This window comes from Perca fluviatilis, chromosome 2, assembly GCF_010015445.1.
Source record: "Perca fluviatilis chromosome 2, GENO_Pfluv_1.0, whole genome shotgun sequence".
In the NCBI taxonomy this organism is placed as follows: domain Eukaryota; kingdom Metazoa; phylum Chordata; class Actinopteri; order Perciformes; family Percidae; genus Perca; species Perca fluviatilis.
In genome coordinates, this window is record NC_053113.1 from 11,573,832 (window position 1) to 11,590,430 (window position 16,599).

The following is a 16,599-nucleotide window of genomic DNA, read 5'->3' on the forward strand; positions in this document are numbered from 1 at the left end:
TACTGTACTACTGCTGTGAAGTGTTTAAAATAACCATATTTAAATCATTTGATGAAGTCAAATTACAGAAATATTAGCAACAAAATATACTTAAAGTTTCAAACGTATCCATTTTTGTAAGCCATACTTTAATGTTGTAGTCAGTCAAGGTGGAGCTAATTCAAACTACTTCATATACCTTCTGGTAGTTTATTCTGGAACAATGGATCATATTTTATAAACTGATAAAAACAAAAACCATAGCTCTCATAACAACTCAGTTCAGTGAAAAGAACAAGTTCAGTTTCTCCGAAATGATATTTGCAAATATGTTTTGGTGTGAAATACCTCAGTTCTATATATCATATGTTGTACCAGGGAGGGGGAAACACACATTGCGTCACACACACAACATTGTGCAATCCACAAACCCAGATTAAAAGAAACAAACAGGTCATGAAACGCAAACGCTGAACAAGCATTGTCAAAAGAAAGCAGAGCGGAAGCCTCGGTATTAACCGAAGAGCAGGACAGGGTAACTATCAGCCGCTGTGTATGTCAGACCACTTCCTGTGTGATCGGAGTGTGAAAAACAACAGTGGTTACAGAGTCGCTACAAAGACCGCGCTGTAGCAGAGAGGCCAGAAGGACATGAAGTGTCCTCCTACCTGCTCTGTGAGTGTTTGGATGAGAGCAGACAGTCGGCTCATCGTCTGATCACAAATGCAAGAACGTGCTCGACTCCACCTTCATTTAAAGTTCTTGGGACTTTTTGTTGCTTTTGGGCTGTATATGTTAAAAAAAACAAAATTAGAAGGTGTCTGTTTGCTTCTCAATTTCAAGATAGACTGTAACAGAAAAATACTTAGCACGTCTACGGCGTGAGACTGGTGCGTCGGAGGGGGACAAACAGGTCAAAATTTGCGAAGAAAACTCCTGCACACTGTATAACATGCAAAAATATATGAAGTTTAAAAGTAGGCAGTGTTTGGGTACAAGAGCATCTTCAGGCAAATGGTGTTACATCCTGAGAAGCCATCTGTTGTAGGAGGTGAGGTTTGTGCACCGATCAACAACTTCCACATGAAATCAGACATAAATACTAGTGCTGTCAAACGATTAAAATATTTAATCGCGATTAATTGCATTGTCATACTTAACTGGCAATTAATCGCACATTTTTATCTATTCTAAATGTCCCTTGATTTCTTTTTGTCCCATTATTTTTTTTTCTCATTTTAATGCTCTTATCAACATGGAAAAGTGGATCGGCTTGCTTTGTGCTTTTGTCGCCTGGCTCTGACGAGGGAGCAGAGAATTGGCATCAGCTGTGTGCTCGTTCATCAGCTGTGTGTTTGGTCATCAGCTGTGTGTTTGGTCATCAGCTGTGTGTTTGGCCATCAGCTGTGTGTTTGGTCATCAGCTGTGTGCTCAGCCATCAGCTGTGTGTTTGGCCATCAGCTGTATGTTTGGCCATCAGCTGTGTGCTCAGCCATCAGCTGTGTGTTTGGCCATCAGCTGTATATTTGGCCATCAGCTGTGTGCTCAGCCATCAGCTGTATGTTTGGCCATCAGCTGTGTGCTCGGCCCTCAGCTGTGTGCTTGGCCATCAGCTGTGTGCTCAGCCCTCAGCTGTGTGTTTGGTCATCAGCTGTGTGCTCGGCCATCAAGTGGTATTTCAGACTGGACGTGCTGCGATGATAGCTCAGCTCACAATGACAAAACACACAGATCACTGTGGTCTTGTCAATGGAACCATTTGGCGACTTTTTTAAAAGTAAACTTTCCATTCAGAATCTTATCAGCGTCCATTTCGGCATCTCGCGCTCGTCCTTCACCATCCACTCAAAACGTAACGTTAGCCTGCTACTCTTTGGCCGGCTCGCAAGCCCAAACCAGTGTGTGCGGTGTGCCTGTTGTTCCGTTTCCGGTCTAGCTAGATCCGGTGTGGTGTTGTAGTTTTTCTAACGTTACTAGTTGTTGCAACAGCATGTGAAAAAAACTACAAAGTTTGCTAGGCCAAAATGTTAACGCGTTTAACTGACAGCACTAATAAATACATAACATTCATTCACATATCCATTACTATAGATACAGCTTAAACTTCCATACTACCCCCTCTATATTACCCATAATAATATATATACAGTACATCATACCAGAGTAATCTATAGTAGATGGATGTTGAGTTTTATATAATGAATTCACAAAACTAATTATGTAGAGCATTCAGACATATTTCCAAAACCTGCTGGTATCTTATCCATTAATAGATAGGTAGATTTTTTTGTGAATGTGTTAATGTGAGAAAACTGAATGTTGCAGGATTTTTAGCCCTACCAGGGCAATTGGATGACGATCTTGGTCGGTCCACCGCTTTGGTCCAGACTGAAATAGCTCAATAACAGATTTCTGTACAGACATTCATGATCCCCAGAGGATGAATCCTGCTGACTTTGGTGATCCCCTGACCTTTCCTTTCTCGCCACCATGTCAACACATGTTGCTTTGGGCCAAATGTCTCAACACCTATTGGATGGATTGCTATTAAATGTAACTAGGGCTGGATATCGCCAATGGTTTCCCAAGTCGAACCGATTCCAATTCACAAGGTCCCGGTTTTGATTACGTCTTCGTGCCGATATCGATTAGGTTAGGGACATTTCAGTTACAATACCAATTTAGCTCGGATATAAAAGACATTCTCAGAACCTTTGCTGTAAATTGTACACAAGCAAGAAGCAACCCTCAAATATTTGTTATGATGCACCAGGTTAATGTTTACCTTAAGAATTGACCTCCAAAAAAGTTACTCAGTGTCAAAAGGCATATATTAAAATATTGATTTTGGTATCTTATTAATTAATATCCGATCACTCAAACAAAGATAAAGATAAAGATCGATTTAATTGGAGAATCGGTTATTTTAACCCAACCCTAGTCTCGCTTTGCCAGACACCGGAGTTTAAAATTACAACACTAAGAAACCAGAAGTGCCACCGGAGAATTTCCGGTGGCACTGGAGCAATTCTGGAAGTGGAACTTCGTGGATATAGACTAGACAAATGTTGACATTATGATGAAGCTAGATGAAAAGTCAGAGGATCACCAAAGTTAGTTAAATTCAGCCTGAGAGGGGCATGGATGTGCGTATTACACTTAGGGTTTGGTCTATATCCTCAACCTTCCACTTCCAGGATTGCTCCGTTGCTGCCGAAAATTCCACCGTATGTCCTTCTTTTCGGCCGGATGTCCATTTCCTTCCGCTTTCTTTGTGTTGGCGTTCTAACCTCCGGTGGATTTATGAGGACTATGGTTAACTGCTCCTCAGATCTCTGCAGGGTAAATCCAGACAGCTAGCTAGACCATCTGTCCAATCGGAGTTTTCTGTTGCACGACCAAAACAACTATTGAAAGTACATGTTCCACCAAAACAAGTTCCTTCCCGAGGCTGTTTTGCAGAGGCACCGTGGCTCTGTCCGGTGCTTAGCGCCGCCCAAGACGATTGTGATTGGTTTAAAGAAATGCAAGTCAACCAGAGAATGTTTTTCTCCCATCCAGGAATGCTGTGTGGACTAGCCAGACCTTCCTCCGCAGCGCTGTGGGAGGAGGGTCTAGCAAAGCAAGACTTACATTTTGTCCAACACTTTGGTTTATGACTTTGTTCCTGCAAAACTAATGACATTTCCATCAGCGTCAGCTGTACTTTGTGATTAGCCCAAGCATGGTAGTCTCCTGTTTTTGATCGCAAATCATGTCCTTTTTCACACTCGGTATATTTGAATGGTCTGACTCCTGAAGAATGGCTTCTTTTTTTTTTTAAGATTATAGATTTAGGCCTTTATTTGATAGGACAGCTTAGACATGAAAGGGGACAGAGAGGGGCAACGACATACAGCAAAGGGCCGCAGGTCGGAACCGAACCCACGGCCACTGCGTTGAGGACCGAGCCTCCGTGCGTGGGCGCGCGCTCCACCAGGTGAGGTACCCAGGCACCCTAATGGCTTTTTTTATTATTTTTTTTATTCAACAGAACTGTGTGGTAAAAAAATATATATATTAAACAACACAAACAGCTTGTGAAGATTTGAAAGAGAATTTAGTTTCTCCAGCAAAAAAATTAGGCCGAAGTGAGTTTCCTTCCTTTGTTCAGAGAAATGAACATGGACATGCCACCTACAGTAGTTTGACCACAATTGTGTCACAATCACGCTTGCACTTAACACCACACCACCCCACCCCAGCCGGGCGTAGGAAGGTTGCACACTGTTGCATTTCACACCTTGGGTCACATTACAAGAAAAGTGACACTGATTAGTTACAATCAGTTTGAGTTTTAATTTACTCAATTTGACATTGGGGTATTGTTTTTCATATGGTTAGGCAGTTTAAAAAAGTTTGTTATTACAGTCGGCAGTTCAGACATGACAGGAAATGATGAAAAAGAGAGATGCAGCATGACGTGCAACAAAAGCCCCTCACCGAATCGAACCGGGGAAGTTGCAGTTCATGGTTGGGGCCTCCCACCCATTTATTTAAAATATTATGTATTGAACACACAATTGAAGTTATAACATCCAGTGTCAAAACCACTAATTATTCACAAGATGTCAGAGGGTTTTTTACAACGGCATTTAACATTTGTTCTTGTCTGGTACCGAGTCTGTTTGTCTATTATTAATTTTAGCAAAAATGTCTTAAAATCTGTTTTCAGTTCCCCAAAGTTTTGTTGAAATGACAACATGTTGTTACAGCAGCATAGAAGACAGACCGTATACACCACAAGGAATCAAAACACTGGGTCAAAAATGTCAGACATTCCTTTCAAAGGAAATAACAGATAAACAGTTTGCATTTAATGTTTTTAGTTTTTTATTTTATTTGTTGTAATTTATGGTTGCAGGTTTTGCACTATAATGTAAAACAGAGTTGCAGAAGTCCATTACTTTTCACATAGTTATGAAGGAAGCCATAGTAACAACAAAAGAATCCTAACCCACTTACCTACTTTTTTTCAACTGCATTTAATGATGAGCTGCGTCTGCCTTCTTAACCACGAGATGCTGTTGAAAGCTCTGGAACAAGCTGCTAAATGTTCCGATTATTTTGTCGACGAGAAGGAGCCTTCACGTTTAAAAACAGAAAGAAAGTGGCAGCTGTGTGTTGATTAGATCATTTGCGAATGAATAGTCCTATTTTTGCGTCACTCAAACAGCATTTTATTGATGTCCCCTATTAGTGTCCCTCATGACAGTAAGGATGAAGGCTATCCCACCAGCCAGGTATACAAACACGTTCATCATTAAAAAAAAAACACAATCACTTTATACAACAATCTAGACCAGTGGTTCTAAATCACAGAATCACAGGGACAAACTACAAATGTGAGATCAATTCAATGAAGACACAAAAAGACAGCTGAACGCCGATCACATGAAGTAACGCTGAGTAATAAAGTAACGCTGGAGGGAAAATCAGTAACCCACAAGGCAATCTGGTATGGTCTGAGAGTGTCTGACATGACAGGAGATTCAGTGATTAAGCAAATCCAGATGAAAACAAACTAAGAGTTGGTAAAATTCATTACATGGGACTTCCTGAGGGCCAGCCTATAGTAGAGGTCATACAGTTGCAAATGGTTTTAGACACATTTAATGGTTCATGACATGGTGCTCTTTGGATGCTTTTATATAGACCTTAGTGGTCCCCTAATACTGTATCTGAAGTCTCTTTTATATAGACCTTAGTGGTCCCCTAATACTGTATCTGAAGTCTCTTTTATATAGGCCTTAGTGGTCCCCTAATACTGTATCTGAAGTCTCTTTTATATAGACCTTAGTGGTCCCCTAATACTGTATCTGAAGTCTCTTTTATATAGACCTTAGTGGTCCCCTAATACTGTATCTGAAGTCTCTTTCCCGAAATTCAGCCTTGGTGCAGAATTACAGCCACTATTAATTAATCCCACAATGAGCTTTCCTTAGGATGTGCCATTTCTGTGTCTGTAGCTATTGAGGAGGAGAGAAGGGGGCAAGGTGGAGGGTGGGGGTGTGGCCATGGATGTAAACACAGAATGAAGATGCCTAGATCATTCAGAAAAAAATTCTAAGCCATTTTTTTAGAAAATAGTGCTTGTCAGCAAGCAGTCAAAATCGCATCAATGTCTAATTTTCCAAAGTTATTGATACTGCATTTTGGAAATGTCTGCCCTTCCATTAATAAATATCCAATTTCATTTGTAATACCCCCTCACCTTTTAATGGCCCTGTGGCTCAGCATTAAAGTAATCAATCAGAATTGTAAGTGTCTTTCTAGTTACATAATTCAGTGTTTCCCCCCTATCATGATGGTCCAAAACACTGTTAAAATGCACGGTTCACACAGCAGTAACGTTTAAAGAAAAGAAAAAAAGATGTTAAAAGGGTGCCAGGCACCCCAAAATCTCTGATTCTAGAGTCGCTCCTGTGGTCAACTGTTACTGCCCTTAACTTTTCCTCAGCTTAGCACAGAATCATCTGCAAAACGTTAGAATGCTTCTGCTCTGATAGTCACTTTGACAGATGTTTGTGTGAACGAATATTAAGGAGGGGAGACAGAAAACACTCCTGAGGTGAACCAGCGTGTGTCCTGTTCAGTTCAGTGTAACACAGGAAATGAAGACTGAAGTCTTCTAGAAAGTCAGCAGCAGCACCAGCAGCAGAGAGACGCACAGAGCTTGCTGAAGCGCTGACACCTCCGACATGACGGGCAGAAAAAACCTGATGAGAGTTCTGCTGCTCGCCAGTCTGCTTCTCCCAGGTACGCTTTAGTTTGATCTGTGTAGGGTTTTAATTTGTCCAGTGATGGAAGAAGTACTCTGCTGCTTTACATAAGTAAAATTACCAATACATCACCTAAAAAAATACTCTTTTACTATGTATATATTATATTGTCTGGTCCTGGTTTCTGCAGAAAAAATGACCCCTGTGGCTGCATATGAAATTATTAGACTGATACTGATGCATCAAAGTAAGCAGGAGCTGCTGCTTTATATGATTAAGTTAGGTCATTTAGTCCAGAGGTTCCCAATTTAAGCACCAGAAGATATCTCTCAAATCTCAGGGTTCGTCGATTAAAGTGTTGGTTCGGAGTAATTTCACCCTAGGGTCCTTTGCACCACGATCTCGAGCCAAACAACCCGTCCAGAAGCTTTTTTCCACCTGGGTCGAACATTGGGCGAGTTAAAATATTTATTGATTTAATGATTAAATAAGGTAATGTCTCCAAACTTACCTCAATTATAACTTGTCTCCTGCTAGTTGTACTACAGCACTTACTTTTAAAAAATAAGTAAAATTAATAAATATTTTGGTTGTATCTCTTTTCGGTGTGGTAATTTGTAGACGGTCCCTAAGCACTCGTCTTACTGCCAGTAGCAGCAGAGAGCAGAAGCCAGCAGGCAGGTGTTATTTACATAAACTTCTGGTGTACTTAAAAACTTTCCAATCCATCGTTTTATGAGTACATAACCTATTTGTACTACTGTAGAAGTTTGGTATCATTTCGGGCATTATTAGTGGGGTAATGTACAAGATACACTCTTGGATCCATTAGCGCCTGCGCTAAGCTATTCAGCTGATAACGCTAACTCTCCCAATGTTCGACCCAGCTGAAAAAATCTTCAGGGGGGTTGTTTTGCTCGAGGTCATGGTGCAAAGGACCCTAGGGTGAAATTACTCCGAACCATCACTTTAATGGGAGAGAGAAGAAGAAAAAACTGTACTATACAAATCTGATATTTCTCTAATCTTTGATTTTTTATAAATGATTGGATAACTTGACCTGGTGGAACTGCTAACAACTCATCTGAAACATACAGTAAGAGGTCCCAAGAGCTTCTTTTTTTTGTGAGGATAGCTGCAAGCCAAAAAATCTTTTTTAAATCTTTAACGATGCATTTTAATTCAAAATGTTATCGTTTTTTTTATTTTTTTATGTAAAACATATTGCTGTCAGGCACTGTAACTGCAGCGGAGTAAAATGTATGCCTGCAATATTTTCAGCTGAAATGTACTAGAAGTATAAAGCAGCATGAAGTACCTCAACATTGTATTTGAGGACGGTACTTGAGGGAACAGAATTGTTATTTCAACTGCTGGATTCGTCATGGTCTGTCCCTGATATTTGAGCCCAGTTTTGGGGTCTGGGTTGCAGTCAAAGAAGTCTTTAACCCTTTTGTTGTCCTAGGGTCAAATTTTACCCCTTTTCAAAGTTGTTTATATCCAAAATATGGGTTTCTTTCAACCAAGTTGCCCAAAAATAATTTGGATGCATGGATGTATGTTGTAAAAAGGCAACAAAAACCTTGAAAACGCGACAAAAGCGTTTAAAAAAATGCTTCGATTTTTTGAGAAAAACCACAAAAAATGTCGAAAAAAACCCGGAAAAACACATCAAAGAAATCGACAAAAATTACGCAAAAAAAAAAATCTAATAAAGGGATTTATTTAATTTATAAAAATGAGTTTGCATACAGGTAGCCATCATTTGTGTGACTTTTGTGATTTCAGGTGTGCGGTGCGTAAAGGACGCAGTGTTTGTGTACAGCAGACTGGGAGGCGTTGCTCTGCTGCCGTGTGTCAACCAGCTTTCCTCAGACTGCTCTGGGATCAGCTGGACCTTCTACAAGGGCGGCCGCTACACCGAGGAGGTCAGCGGGGGGCAGGTGAGCGCGGGCTCGGACAAGGCCAGCCGCATGTCCATCGAACCCAACTGCTCGATCAGCCTCCGCGGCCTCATCGTGGAAGACGCCGGCTCCTACCACTGCCTGCAGCACGGAAAAAACATCGCTGACGTTTACCTGTCTCTCCTCACCATCACCTCCGTCTCCACCTTCACCGACCTGCAGCCTGGAGGAAACCTCACCCTGAGCTGCATCCTCTTCACCTACTATGACGTTGGGAGCTGCAAGTCATACTCCAGCGGGTTCAACCTCAGCTGGGTGGCTGAGGACGGTACCACGCTGCCCAAAGACACCAGGTTTTCAGCTTTCTGTCCTTTTCTTCTGTCATAGAGCCCCTATTATATGGAGGAAATATTTATTCATAATTCAAATTGAAAGTCCAAAGAGAAATTGAAAGTCCAAAGAGAAAACAAAGCGAGATTAAATTAAAAATATTATTATTATTTTTTTTTTTTTCCATTTGGCTTTGGCTTTTGAATTTAATATTTGGCTTTTGAATTTCAATTTAACATTGGCTTTTAATTTTCATTTAATATTTGGCTTTTGAATTTCAATTTAACATTGGATTTTAATTTTCATTTAATATTTGGCTTTTGAATTTCCATTTAACATTGGCTTTTTATTTTCATTTAATATTTGGCTTTGAATTTCAATTTAACATTGGCTTTTAATTTTCATTTAATATTTGGCTTTTGAATTTCCATTTAACATTGGATTTTAATTTGGACTTGACACATGTCAATGTAAATGAGGAGGTGTGGCCCAAAGGCTGGTGGGAGGGTCTGAAACGAAAGGGGTGCAGAGGCACCTTATGAACAGCAGGGGGAGCTTACTGCTGGGGAGCATCTGTCTGCAGCTTCAGGCTTGATGGCCTCTTATTTCACCTGATAGAAACTGATGATGTAGGCTAAACACAAACAACATTTCATGCAACAACAGTGAAGTTTTCATGTAGTTACTATAATTGGGCCCGTGTTAGTGAGGACTAGATTAGGACTGGATTTAAATCTGATTCTGGTTTCCAACTTCGCCCTAGGTTTGTCAGTTGAAAACACTCTACACAGATAATGTATCGCATAAAAAAGTCTCAGAAGTGAATTTAGTGGTAAAAAAGCAGATGCAAATTATAAAAAGTCTCCAGTTGTTTGCTGTTGCTAATACGGCAAACTCCCGATCTAGATTATAGAATCGATATTTTTTTTTTATAATTTCCATCTGCTTTTTCACCAGTAAATTCACTTCTGAGACTTTTTTATGCGATAAATTAACTGTGTAGAGTTTGAATATGGGCAGTTTTACAAATGTTGATGGCCAACTGCACATTTTCTCCGATCTTGTCAGAAGCTTCAGTCTGACGGGACAGCCAGCTGGTGGCGGCCGGGATCGCCTCCCTGCTGGCCAGCCAGTGATGCTCACAGACACCGCTGTTAGCTGGAAGTCTGAAAAAGTACACGGGCTGTACAAAAGGCCGTCAATCAGGAGTGATTGTTGTGAGTACATGTTGGAGAATAGCGCGGACACGCACCTCACACCGCGCGCACCACCCGGAGAAAAAAGTGAGAGAAAGAAAGAGAGGTCGCAGTTCGGACGATGACGATCCGGTTGAGATTGTGTCCGTCCTCGAGATCTGACCACACACAAACACACGTAGCAGAGCTACCCACACCCATGTTTCTACTGTTGCTTAATTAAATAAAACATCAAAAGAGAGAAGTTGTCTCCGTCTGTGTTTTAAACAGACACACCTGGGGCGAAGTTGGGAACCAGAATCAGATTTAAATCCAGTCCTAATCTAGGACTCACTAACACGGGCCCAATTATAGTAACTACATGAAAACTTCACTGTTGTTGCATGAAATGTTGTTTGTGTTTAGCCTACATCATCAGTTTCTATCAGGTGAAATAAGAGGCCAAGCCAGCCTGGTTGTGAAGCTGCAGACAGATGCTCCCCAACAGTCAGCTCCCCCTGGTGCTCATAAGGTGCCTCTGCACCCCTTTTGTTTCAGGCCTCCTCATTTACATTGACATGTGTCAAGTCCAAATGAAAAGGCAATGTTAAATGGAAATTCAAAAGCCAAATATTAAATGAAAATTAAAAGTCAATGTTAAATTGAAATTTAAAAGCCAAATATTAAATGAAAATTAAAAGCCAATGATAAATTGAAATCCAAAAGCCAAATATTAAATTCAAAAGCCAAAGCCAAATGGAAAATTAAAAAAAAAAAATGATATTTTTAATTTCATCTTGCTTTGTTTTCTCTTTGGACTTTCAATTTGAATTATAAATAAATATTTCCTCCATACTATTATACTCCTTTTCAGCATCATAGTTGTACTGTTAGGGTCTACTAGAATAGGTTTACATGCTTTGATGTTAAAAAAAAACATGATGTTTCTCATACTGCCCACTGCTGCTAGCCTGGCAAGCCAGACCCACATCCAGATGTTGGGTCTGGGAACTCACCGTTGGCTGGGCTCAATCCGAGGGGCGGGATAAACGGTTGTCTTTCAAAATTCCTTCTGCACGGAATAGGATAGCGCTACAACCAACCAGAGCAACGCTACTTGATAGAGTAAACTTTTGCCGTATCCGGTCAGCAAAACTCCGAACACATCTTCCTTTTTTAAGAATGACTTCAGTGCCGTTCTTTGTTCTTTTCTCAAAGAAAAGTTGAACTCCAAGTCTTCCAGAGTCGCAACCAAGGCCGATTCCAAAGACCGCTGTTAGCCAGCAGCAGCAGCAGCCATCTTCTTTGTTTTCAAGTAGCAGGGAATTCAGGCGGAACCGTCGCAACTCTAGCGTCCCTATGTTAAGCCCCGCCACATTGACTGCAGCTATATTCTGCCTGAAACACTCTGTCGAGCTTTTGGTTCCAGCCTTCCGAAAAGTCCAGTACTACTCTACCCTGATTGCACAAATACAAATTAGCTGTTCGTTGCTAGGCGCACCATTGCGGCAGCACATCGCCTGAAAAACTGGGCTGGCTTTCTCAATCAGTTGAGATAATCTATCGGAGAGAATTTTAAATAGCAATGTGGAAATGTTTTCTTTTGGTATTTGAAAAATAGTACTGTACGTCAAAACAATATAACAATAAAAGACAGGAAAAAAAAAAAAAAAAAGCTTAATAGGGCCTCTTTAATACTCACTGGGACCTGCGTTGTGTAATAGTTATTTTTCTGAGGAAAAGTACGTTTTGTTAACCAAAATGTTTTAGTTTTAACAATAAAACTAAAAAAACCTCATGGATTAAAGTACCACCACCCACACATTTGTATAGTAATTGATTTTATTACGGTTCCATGTTTAACTGTATTGGCACAGGGGATTTCTTTTCCTTTCATAAATCAACAATATTAAAGATATGATAACTTATTGGCCCCAGATATTTTGATTTTGTACTTGTTTAAAAAGTAATTAACACCCTATCTGTGTTAAACAAACAGCTGAAAAGTTAGCTAAGTAATAAAAAGCCGACAAAATCTTTTTTCTCCTTTTCTTTTTTTTTTTCTTTTTTTTTTTTTTTTCTTATTGTCAACAAATCCCACGAAATTTCTAAAACTAACGATGAGTTGTTTTTGTAGTTTCTCAGCCCAGAGCACATTGGTTCTTTAAAATAACTTGCAAATATATACTTTTTTGGTGGATGATTTTTTTTTTTTTAAATCAAACAAACAGGAGGAAATGTGCATTTCTTTGGGACTAATTTCAGCATTGGATTAATTCGGTGCTCTAGTGCAGTGGTGCCCAAAGCGGGGTCCGGGGACCCCCAGGGGTCCTTGAGGGGGTTCCATGGGGGTCCCCAGCATAAAGGGGAGTCATTTATTTTCACTATAATTCCATCTGCAACACAATGACTGAATGTATGACTGTTTTGGTCAAATACACTTTCATACACTTCCTGTAATAAAACATCTAAAAGCAAATATCCTATCGGGGGGCAATGGGCCGAAATCTTGGGGGTCCGTGGTCTAGTTTGTGTCAATTTAAGGGTCCTTGATGTGAAAAGGTTTGGGAACCACTGGACGGTGTGTGGGATTGAGTCAAAATTAACTAGTGTGTGTGTGTGTGTGTGTGTGTGTGTTCATGGTGATGAAGGAACATGTCAGCCAGTGCAACAGTGTGGCTCACCGATGTGTTTTTTTTAACAGTTTTTTCTCCTCTGCGCAGGTCCGAGCAGATTATCCTCACTCGCTGCAACATCACGCTGGTCATTAAACTCCGGAGGGACGACAACAACAGGAAGTGGAGGTGTCAGGTGAACACCGGAGAAAACCGCGCGGCTGAGTTTCTGTACTTCACTTCCACCTTTTTGTTCCAAGATCCTCCCACCGCCCAGAATCTGATTCCTTCTTCACCCACCATAGACTGTCCCGTCGAGCTGCCCATCAGCCGCATCGTGCTCTGTGTGGCTCTGCCCGTCATGGTGCTCATAGTGGGATTCTTCACCTGGAGAGGAGACCGCAAGAGGGCAAAAACGTATGCAGCTTGCATCGAGCTGCAGGAAATTAACTGATTTGTTGATCACTTTGTCTGTTGCTGGGTTTTTTTCTTCATATTTTTGTCTTTTTTGTATCTAAATATAAGCAACTCTATTCAAAAGTGACTTTTTTATGTTGTTAGGGATTTCCTCCTCTCAATGTGCCTGACTCCAAATAAAAGACCTATATACCCCCGCGCATTCGTTAAATTGGAATTACATAGATCCTAAGCAAGAGCCAAATAAGACACATCTCATTTGTCTCTTTGTATCTTTGCTTATTTAAAGCTAATGTACTTGCACTTACTACTTGTTGTCTGGAGTTTGAACCTTCACAGTTGAAAGCACTTAATTGTAAGTCGCTTTGGATAAAAGCGTCAGCTAAATGACATGTAATGTAATGTAATGTAACGATAAGATAAAGTCAAATGCATTCGTTTACTCAGCCAAGCATCAGAGTTTCAATACACAGATCTGTGGGATCACGAGGCACGCAGAGACTACGTTTCCCTAGCAGCAGACAAAAAGCCAGAGCCGGTCCACATATCTCTAGACTGTCAGACCTTTTGAGCCCCGATCTATTCTTCCCCTCATTTCTTATACTTTCTTTCTTGGGCCCCCTCTTCTTCTTCTTCCTCACCGGGACTGCTATCTTCACACAACACCCACCAGGGTGGGGGCCACTGCATTATGTCTCGTCCTCATTTGTTATTATTACTCAATGTACTTTGCTGGAGGCCACTGTGACCCTAACTATCTTATAGTTATGGCTTAAGCTAAATAAGCATACACCAAAACACACTTGGTCTCTTATGGAAACCTTTTACATTCTTATTATATTCATCTGCAAATAGTAAGAACATTATTCTACATTGTCTCTGTGCTACTGCAACACGTGAATTTCCCCTGTGGGGATCTAAGTTTATATTTGAAGGATTTGAAGGATAAAATGGCTACATGGAAACTTGTGAAAATGCATCAAAGAGTGAACTGCTCTATAATATTTCTTTAAAACAAATGCTAAATGTATTTTAACATAGTCAAATGTTTATAACAAATGGGACCAGACAGGCTCAAGCCAACATAAAACTCAAAGCAGCTCATTCCATAGCTTCCTTTGCAAGAAGGTTAGATAAGGTGTCAAAGTAAATAACACTCAAGTCTTATGTGCTTCAATCTCACATTTACCTAATCCAAGTTCCACGTTCCTCAAGTTCTTTTGTGGGGGGCAGAAAACCATTATCTGCCCCCGGAAGGAGGAAAAGTGTTGCTTGCCAAACAGGGCCACCAGATCCTCCTGTTAACACAAATACATAACTGTCAGCAGTCATTCTTGGCTAAAATGTTTCCAGCATGACACAAATTATATTCATTTGCATTAGCTTTTTATTTTATTTTTTGTTGGGGGGGGGGGGTCCTCTCAAAAATATTGGTAAAATGCAATGTTTGCCATGCATTGCTATGTTTATGATGCTTAAAATTACCCTAAGTTAGTGTTGAGGTAAGATTTATGCGTGAGATAGATTTACACTAATTCACTTTAATAAAAGATGCTGACATGCATGCTATTCTTGCCATGGAAGTGCAATAACATTGACTTCCTTAGATGAGAAAAAAAGTTCTTAGTTCAGATTTCTTATTTTTTGTCCACAGTAAAAAGCTATGATGGCCTGTAGGTATTGATTTCAGGTTGAAACGGTAGCTAAAAAGTAAATTAACGTTAAAATAAATATTTATGATGTTAATATTTATTATGCTACAAATAACTTTACAGTAAGGAAGCACGAAAAGTCAACCCAGCAAAACAACCTAGGGTCTTTTCGTGAATGTACACGAGTCCAACGTTCGTTTAAAAAGGGGACTGACGACACAAGCTGCACTTGAACTCGAGCATTGGGAACATTGTTTGTGTACAAGGAGCAGGGGCCCAACTACCCAACTACCCAGTGTCAGAGGGGTATGCAGCAACAATTTTGGCGCGCCCCACCCAAAAAAAAAAAAATATATATATATATATAAGTGTGCTGGACATCATCATGTATGGGCATTCAAGCATATGCGTTGCAGATGTTTAAATTTGCATCCCCACTGTCAGACATCTAGGCTAATTGTTATAGTTTCCATCTCTGTCTGCACTCTCTTTTCCCCAAAAACCATACTGGACTACCTGATGTCATCACTGGTCTCATCTCTTCATGATGTCATCACTGGTCTCATCTCTACCTGGTCTCATCTCTACCTGATGTCATCACTGGTCTCATCTCTACCTGATGTCATCACTGGTCTCATCTCTACCTGATGTCATCACTGGTCTCATCTCTACCTGATGTCATCACTGGTCTCATCTCTACCTGATGTCATCACTGGTCTCATCTCTACCTGGTCTCATCTCTACCTGATGTCATCACTGGTCTCATCTCTACCTGATGTCATCACTGGTCTCATCTCTACCTGATGTCATCACTGGTCTCATCTCTACCTGATGTCATCACTGGTCTCATCTCTACCTGATGTCATCACTGGTCTCATCTCTACCTGGTCTCATCTCTACCTGATGTCATCACTGGTCTCATCTCTACCTGATGTCATCACTGGTCTCATCTCTACCTGATGTCATCACTGGTCTCATCTCTACCTGATGTCATCACTGGTCTCATCTCTACCTGATGTCATCACTGGTCTCATCTCTACGTGATGTCATCACTGGTCTCATCTCTAGTGATGTCATCGCCCACCTCATGTCTGGCTCATTCACTCCTTGCCTGTGTTCTTCTCCACTAAGACATATTGTCAAACAAACATTATGTAATATATTTCTATATTAGTGTTTCCATATTAATATTAGGAAATGAATGTGTTGGTATCAAGTGGCTCCCCCTACACCTCCACCTAATGTTAGACCTACCTGTTGCCTTCCCCTGTCTTTCCTGACCCACCATCCTCACACCTGAATGAAATGAACTCACTGTTAAATATAGCAGTAGAGATTTAAATTCTATGAGAAAAGGTACAAAAGTAGGAGAGGAGTTAGAACATTTCTGCTTGTGAATGTAGAATTTTGCATACAGAATAACAACATTTATTAGATACTCGAGAGCACCATTACCTGAATTATCGTAGAAACAGATGATATCTGTAAGGTTTAAGGAGTAGATAAAGTTGGTGGGTTCAAAAAAAAGTTAGACTCCAAATCTGTCCAAAATCTTTTGGAGATTTCACAATAAAAAAAAAAGCACTGCCGCCCCCTGGTAGCTGAAACGGGTAATTGCATTGTTTCAAAAATGAGTGGAATAATTACTTCTGACATAACCAGATATTTTATAAATACTTTAAAAACACAAAACAACTAAATGGGGATAGATAATACATCTGATTTCATATACTGCTTTAGTAAAAATATTTTTTCAGGGCTCTGCC

General features: G+C 40.4%; 1 protein-coding gene and 1 long non-coding RNA gene across 2 annotated transcripts; one reads left to right on the forward strand and one right to left on the reverse strand.

Annotated features, from left to right (window-relative positions):
• Positions 1-6,614: 6,614 nt before the first annotated feature.
• Positions 6,615-13,430, forward strand: LOC120550095. Its single transcript, XM_039787137.1, has 3 exons — positions 6,615-6,777; positions 8,529-8,997; positions 12,873-13,430. The coding sequence occupies exons 1-3, from the start codon at positions 6,720-6,722 to the stop codon at positions 13,216-13,218; spliced, it is 873 nt and encodes a 290-aa protein (XP_039643071.1). The 5' UTR covers positions 6,615-6,719; the 3' UTR covers positions 13,219-13,430.
• On the reverse strand, positions 13,043-16,385 carry LOC120550111. Its single transcript, XR_005637593.1, has 3 exons — positions 16,289-16,385; positions 16,088-16,129; positions 13,043-13,151 (listed from the first exon to the last, which is right to left on the reverse strand). It is a non-coding gene; the product is annotated as an uncharacterized LOC120550111 (long non-coding RNA).
• Between the last annotated feature and the right edge of the window lie 214 nt (positions 16,386-16,599).

Excerpts from the sequence above, each read along its gene's own strand:
- LOC120550095 (XM_039787137.1), top strand. The coding sequence starts at position 6,720 with ATGACGGGCAGAAAAAACCTGATGAGAGTTCTGCTGCTCGCCAGTCTG. Across the intron at positions 6,778-8,528 it reads CGCCAGTCTGCTTCTCCCAG|GTGTGCGGTGCGTAAAGGAC; the intron begins GTACGCTTTAGT and ends TTGTGATTTCAG. Across the intron at positions 8,998-12,872 it reads ACGCTGCCCAAAGACACCAG|GTCCGAGCAGATTATCCTCA; the intron begins GTTTTCAGCTTT and ends TCCTCTGCGCAG.